The sequence below is a fragment of the Salmo trutta genome, chromosome 15, assembly GCF_901001165.1.
Source record: "Salmo trutta chromosome 15, fSalTru1.1, whole genome shotgun sequence".
Taxonomy (NCBI): domain Eukaryota; kingdom Metazoa; phylum Chordata; class Actinopteri; order Salmoniformes; family Salmonidae; genus Salmo; species Salmo trutta.
The window spans coordinates 6767447-6775233 of record NC_042971.1 but is presented as its reverse complement, the minus strand read 5'-3'; the positions used below and the strand labels follow the sequence as shown (position 1 = coordinate 6775233).

The window sequence follows — 7787 nt, the reverse complement described above, 5'->3', positions numbered from 1 at the left end:
TTTTACCAAGTTAGGGAACCTAAAAGAGCATGAGAAAAAACACACAGGAGAAAAGCCTTTCCAATGCTCCCAGTGTGGAAAGAGATTTTCACGAACTCATGAACTAATATTACATGAAAGGACACACACAGGGGAAAAACCACACTATTGCTCCCAGTGTGGAAAGAGTTTTGCGCAGTTAGGGAACCTAAAAAAACACAAGAGGGTACACTCCGGAGAGAAGCCTTACCCCTGTTCCCATTGTGGAAAATATTTTAGGCTGTCAGAACACTTAAAATCACATGAGAGGACACACACAGGGGAAAAAACACACACTTGCTCCCAGTGTGGAAAGAGTTTTTCCCATTTAGGGAACCTAAAAAAACATAAGAGAATACACACTGGAGAGAAACCTTACCCCTGTTCCCATTGTGGAAAGAATTTTAGGTTATTACAAAACTTAAAATCACATGAGAGGACACACACAGGGGAAAAACCACACAATGGCATCCAGTGTGGAAAGAGTTTTTCCCATTTAGGGAACCTGAACAAACATAAGAAAATACATTCTGGAGAGAAGCCTTACTGCTGTTCTCGTTGTGGAAAGAATTTTACATTGTCAGAAAGCTTAAAATCACATGAGAGGACACACACAGGGGAAAAATCACACAATTGCTCCCAGTGTGGAAAGAGTTTTTCCCATTCAGCGACCCTCAATCAACATAAGAGAATACACTCTCGAGAGAAGCCTTACTGCTGTTCCCAATGTGGAAAGAATTTTGCATTGTCAGATAACCTGAAGAAGCATGAGAGGACACACACAGGAGAAAAGCCGTACCAATGCTCCCAGTGTGGAAAGAGATTTTCAAGAACACCGGACCTTAAGAAGCATGAACGGACACACACAGGAGAAAATCCTTTCCACTGCTCCCAGTGTGGAAAGAGTTTTACTGACTTAGATAGCCTGAACATACATAAGATAATACACTCTAAAGAGAAACCATACCATTGTTCCCAGTGTGGAAAGAGTTTTACTAAGCTAGGGAACCTGAAAAGGCATGTGGATATACACACACAGGGGAGGATAAGCTCCCAGTTTGGAAAGAGTTTTAGTTAGGGAACCTAATTGTGGAAAGACATTTTCCCCGGACAGAGGACCTGAAATCACGTGACAGAATAGACAGGCTGTGTTCTGACTTATGTTTGACTGTTGTTTTATGGCACATTAAATCATATTGTTTATATGAAATTTAACTAAAAAATAGGCCTCTACTTTTGTTTTAGTTTTTAACTCTGGAGACATGATCATGTCTAAAATGTGATTCGTTGAATACAAGTATGAACCCTTATTATTCCGCAATGTGCTGATTGTAAAAATGATTTGATTAATGCAACATTATCTGAATAAAACTCTATATAACTATGTTAGTCACTAGTGGACATTCATTATATACATCTACATCTATGTACTTATAGAAACTAGTTATTCTGAATGGATGGCTGGAAGGTACATAACACAACGTATCAGGAGGGGTCTTCTGATTGGGTGAATGGATGGAGAGGTCTTCTGATTGGGTGAATGGATGTCAGGACAAGTCTTCTGATTGGGTGAATGGATGTCAGGACAAGTCTTCCGATTGGGTGAATGGATGTCAGGAGAGGTCTTCTGATTGGGTGAATGGATGTCAGGACAGGTCTTCTGATTGGGTGAATGGATGTCAGGAGAGGTCTTCTGATTGGGTGAAGGGATGGAGAGGTCTTCTGATTGGGTGAATGGATGTCAGGACAAGTCTTCTGATTGGGTGAATGGATGTCAGGACAAGTCTTCTGATTGGGTGAATGGATGTCAGGAGAGGTCTTCTGATTGGGTGAATGGATGTCAGGAGAGGTCTTCTGATTGGGTGAATGGATGTCAGGATATGTCTTCTGATTGGGTGAATGGATGTCAGGACAGGTCTTCTGATTGGGTGAATGGATGGCTGGATGGTAGATGACACAACGTATCAGTCAGAACATCAGGACAGGTCTTCTGATTGGGTGAATGGATGGCTGGATGGTAGATAACACAACATGTCAGTCAGAACATCACTAGAGGTCTTCTGATTGGGTGAATGGATGGCTGGATGGTAGATAACACAACATGTCAGTCAGAACATCACTAGAGGTCTTCTGATTGGGTGAATGGATGGCTGGATGGTAGATAACACAACATGTCAGTCAGAACATCACTAGAGGTCTTCTGATTGGGTGAATGGATGTCAGGACAGGTCTTCTGATTGGGTGAATGGATGGCTGGATGGTAGATAACACAACATGTCAGTCAGAACATCACTAGAGGTCTTCTGATTGGGTGAATGGATGTAAAAAAAGCAGACATTGAATATCCCTTTGAGCATGGTGAAGTTATTAATTACACTTTAGATGGTGTATCAATATACCCAGTCACTAACTCAGTTGCTGGAGAGGAAGGAAACCGCTCAGGGTTTTCACCATGAGGCAAATGGTGACTTTAAAAATAGTTACAGTGTTTAATGATTGTGATATGAGAAAACTGCGGATGGATCAACAACATTGTAGTTACTCCACAATACTAACCTAAATGACAGAGTGAAAAGAAGGAAGCATTCCCAGTCAGAGGACCTGAAATCACATGAGAGAATAGAGAGGCTGTTGGCACTAAAGTAATACTACAAAAATATGTGGCAAAGAAATGAACTTTATATCCTGAATACAAAGCGTTATGTTTGGGGCAAATCCAACACATCACTGAGTACCACTTCATATTTTCAAGCATGGTGGTGGCTGCATCATGTTATGGGTATGCTTGTCATTGGCGTCACTAGAGGCGCCACTACAGTCCCTGGTTCTAATCCAGGCTGTATCACAAACGGCTGTGATCGAAAGTCCCATAGGGCGGCGCACAATTGTCCCAGCGTCGTCCAAGTTAGGGGAGGGTTTGGCCGGCCGGGAGTCCTTGTCCCATCGCGCTCTAGCGACTCCTTGTGGCGGTCAGCATGCACGCTGACTTCGGTCGCCAGCTGGACGGTGTTTCCTCCGACACATTGGTGTGGTTGGCTTCCGGGTTAAACGAGCAGTGTGTCAAGATGTGCAGTGCGGCTTGGCAGGGTCGTGTTAAAGAGGACGCATGGCTCTCGACCTTCGCCTCTCCCCCGAGTCCGTAGGGGAGTTGCAATTGGATATCATGAAATTGGTGAGAAAATATATATATATATATACACTCGTACTGAAATTAGATTTTTTTGATGACCTGGCAGATGTGTAAAACCATGTAAACACCTGCAAGACTTCGGTTGGAAGTGAATCACCTTCTTGGACATCCTAAGAACCACACAGAGACCTGCATTTAGAAGTGGGTTTAATAATACTTGTGAAAACTGACTTCAGGTGATTGAGGGATCTAATCGAGATTAAACATCATAGGAAGTTTTATCATGTGGAGGTTTCATTCAGGTATCTGTTTAATTAATTAAATAATCTGTTTGTCTTTGACAGGAGAGAGACCAGACTCTCCTTCTGACAGCAGGAAGAGTCCTTCAGAGGAACCAGACCCCGAGTCGTCCAAACCAGCAGGACGACATCACTGCTCCCAGTGTGGAAAGAGTTTTACTCAGTTAGGGAGCCTGAGAACACATAAGAGAATACACACAGAAGAGAAGCCTTACCACTGCTCCTTGTGCGTAAAGAGTTTTAGGTGGTTTGGGAGCGTGGAAAGGCATGAGAGGACACACACAGAAGAAAAGCCTTTCCAATGTTCCCATTGTGGAAAGAGTTGTACACAGTTAGGGAGCCTGAAGGGGCATGAGAGAATACACACAGGAGAAAAGCCTTACCAATGTTCCCATTGTGGAAAGCATTTTGCCCAGTTAGGAAACCTGAACCAGCACGAGAAGATACACACAGGAAAAAAGACACACCACTGCTCCCACTGTGGAAAGAGATTTACCCGGTTAAGGTACCTGAAAGAGCATGAAAGAATACATACAAATACACAAGAGGAGAAGACATACCACTGCTCTCATTGTGGAAAGACATTTTCCCAGTCAGAGGACCTGAAATCACATGAGAGAATAGAGAGGCTGTGTTCTGACATGTGTTTTTGACTGAGAATTTGTGATTTGTTTGGACTGTCAGACATGAGTTCACTTTGTGTAATGTTAGTGCACAATTTTTTATTGCGATTAATCCATTGTCTGGAAGGGTTAAAAATACACTGAAAACATCCAAAATACATCCTGTATTAAAATCTACAATGCCATGTAAAAACAAGATGACATTGAGGTTAAATAAAGGGTGCTTTACCAATGGAACATATTTTGACACGTCCACTGTGGGGCTCTGCAGAGTCATAATATCCATAACAACTACAGGTCAAACAGGGAAATGGTTCACATCGTTTTTCCACCATTCATTTTCCCCATAGGGCTGTGTTTTGTTTAGGCTCACCGTGGTGTGACGTTTTGATAACCATGTAAATCTCTCTAGGTCAAGGTGACTGAGGACACACAGTGTGTTGTGAATGTATTGTAATGTTTTTAAAATGGTATAACTGCCTTTATTTTAGCTGGACCCCAGGAAGAGTAGCTGCTGCCTTGGCAGGAACTAATGGGGATCCATAATAAACCCCAGGAAGAGTAGAAGAGTAGCTGTTGCCTATATTTGTCTGTCTTTACTCTCGGATTCTAAAATGCTAATTAGCGTCAAAGTAGACGACATGCAAGACTACAAATCCCTGCAAGTCATCTCTAGCCGACACCTTTCACAGAATAGTTCACTGAATTGTCCATTGAAATAAATGTTGACAATTTTATCATTGCTACATTAAGGCCTGATTGGTGGAGTGCTGCAGAGATGGTTGTCCTTCTGGAAGGTTCTCCCATCTCCACAGAGGAACTCTGGAGCTCTGTCAGAGTGAACATCGGGTTCCTGTTCACCTCCCTGACCAAGGCCATTCTCCCCCGATTTCTCAGTTTGGCCAGGCGGCCAGCTCTTGGAAGAGTCTCGGTGGTTCCAAACTTCTTCCATTTAAGAATGATGGAGGCCTCTTTGTTCTTGGGGACATGAATGCTGCAGACATTTTTTGGAACCCTTCCCCAGATCTGTGCCTCGACACTATCCTGTCTCAGAGCTCTATGGACAATTCCTTTGGACCTCATGGCTTGGTTTTTGCTCTGACATGCACTGTCAACTGTGGGACCTTACATAGACAGATGTCTGCCTTTCAAATCATGTCCAATCAATTGCATTTACCACAAGTGGACTCCAATCAAGTTGTAGAAACATCTCAAGGATAATCAATGGAATCAGGATGCATATGAGCTCAATTTCGAGTCTCATAGCAAAAGGTCTGAATACCTAAGTAAATACATTTGCAAAAATCTCTAAAAACCTGTTTTCACTTTGTCATTATGGGGTATTGTGATGTCATTATGGGGCATTGTGATGTCATTATGGGGTATTGTGATGTCATTATGGGGTATATTGTGTAGATTGATGAGGGGGGAAAAAGTACATTTTAGAATAAGGCTGTAACGTAACAAAATGTGGAAAATGTGAAGGGGTCTGAATACTTTACTTTTCTACCGCAGTTTTGTACATGATCAAATCAAAGTTTATACACTGTCATGTGATACGTGATATGGAAAAGTCCAATCTTAGGAGAGTACATGGGAGGCACTATACTGTGTGTCTGCAGGTGTCTATCTGGTCAAAACCACTGATACAGGTGCCCCTCCACCCTCTGGTGGGATGGATCATGTCTACAGAGAAACCTAGATTCAAATACTTAGATTTGTGTGTATTGGGTATATGTTGTGAAATTGTTAGATTTTACTTGTTAGATATTACTGCACTGTCGGAGCTAGAAACACAAGCATTTCACTACACCCACAATAATATCTGCTAAACATGTGTATGATAAAATGTGATTAGATTTTTATTTGAAATAAACGTCCTATTTATCAAAGCTGCTTTTGGCTGGGGTCAAAATGACTCCAAAGGATTTGAATTTGTTAAAAGTCCATATTGATACAGAAACACTAAACCATGATTTAGATTTACTAACAACAAGTTGATTGACAAAGTCATGAAAAATGTAATAGAATTGAATAAACCACATTTTGTCTATGATAAAAGATATGCCTCTGGGGTCAAAATGATCCATGTCAGAAGTATGGTTCAATGCAAATATGTAGTGAGTCTAAAGTTTGTTTTAAATTCTCACTCATTAAACACAAATCAATCAACACATGCTTCTCTTTGAACGACTTAATATAATATTAACCTTTTATGAAATAAATGAAAAATAAACGTTTGGTTCCTCAACTGCGTTGCCCTCCAGTCAGCAGATGGCGATGTGCGTCTTTTAGGTTCAGGCGATGCTGCCAGTGTGACGTATAATCTAGTGGACGGGACGCTCCTTCAACAACAACAGCTAGTCAGACACCTCGGTAGCTTTCTAGCAAACATAGCTACAACATTCACGCTCTTTACACTGTTTTGGTGTTTATTAGTCGCTGTGTATTAAACACACTTCTGTTGTATGTACTTGTTGGCCCATTTAATTATATGTTTACGTTGTTTGTCAGCTAGCTGGTTTGCTAAGTTAGCTTAGAACTAGGCTAGTCGCTAATGCTAGCTAGCTAACATCCCCGACCATGAGTTCACTAAGCTACTCTCCTCCTGTTAAAGAAGAGGAGGTCTGCTGGACGGAGAAAGAAGCTCTCGTCAAAGAGGAGGAGAAAGAGAAAGATGTTACAATACAAAAACAAGTAGAGGGTGAGGCTGTTACCGTGAAAGAAGAAGAGAAAGACGTTTCAGTGAAAGAAGAGGAAGATGCGTTCAGAGTGAAAGAGGAGGAGGATGTTACAGTTAAAGATGAGGCAGAGAAAGAGGAGGATGTCGTTTTTGGAGTGAAAGAGGAGGAGGAGGAGATGACTGTTACATTGGAGGAAGAGGAGGAGGTTGGAGATCTGTTTAACACCAGTAAGTACCGTCTCTGCAGTCGTTGAACCAATATGCAGTGAAGGGGTTCTACACTTTAATGTTGTTCTGTAGGAATGGCTGAAGCTACACTGTAACGTGTAGAACATCAAGAGTGGACCATCAACAACACGTTAACAATTGATCAAATGCATCCAATGACAATGCCTGAAATACTGTAGTCCTCAATATCTCCTATTAGATTAGCCCAATATGTTCTCTTAAAGGGGCAATCAGCAGTTGTTACATCCATTTTGGGACTTATACATTAATGATATGTACCCACTGTTTCCTGAATAAATCACTTATAAATGCCTCATGAGCTTAGTTCAACTGTCGTACCCCATCAGAACCCAAAATATAAGCTTCTTTTACTCCAATGTTTGTCAGTAAATATAAACAACCATTGTATATCCTCAAAACATGGTTAAAACTAGAATGTTGATATCATGGATGGTTACATTTCTCCAGCCCCATCCCTCAGCTTTTTACCGAAACGGGCAGGGAGTACGCTTTGTTATTGTGTCTACTGCTGATTGCTGCCCCTGTCACTCCTCAAGGTCCAAGGACTGTGTGTTATTTTCAGAGGTAGACTGGCTCTGGCAGCTAAAATAGTCAAATATTCCATCTAAATGTGAATCAATTCTCAATTGCGATACGTTTCTAGAAACATAAATCGCTGTACTTTCATATCAATTCAGAATAATTTCACACAATACTTAAATATCACATCAAAATTATTTCAAATAATACTTTCATATCACATCAAAATAGTTAACCAGTCGCGATGCCCCAAACAGTCAATGCAA

General features: G+C 41.4%; 1 protein-coding gene across 1 annotated transcript; it reads left to right on the top strand.

The window, feature by feature from the left end:
• The first annotated feature begins 1475 nt into the window (after window positions 1-1475).
• Window positions 1476-4309, top strand: LOC115149606 (zinc finger protein 32-like). The gene is made up of 2 exons (XM_029692559.1): window positions 1476-1486; window positions 3491-4309. The coding sequence occupies exons 1-2, from the start codon at window positions 1476-1478 to the stop codon at window positions 4098-4100; spliced, it is 621 nt and encodes a 206-aa protein (XP_029548419.1). The 3' UTR covers window positions 4101-4309.
• The last annotated feature ends 3478 nt before the right edge of the window (window positions 4310-7787 follow it).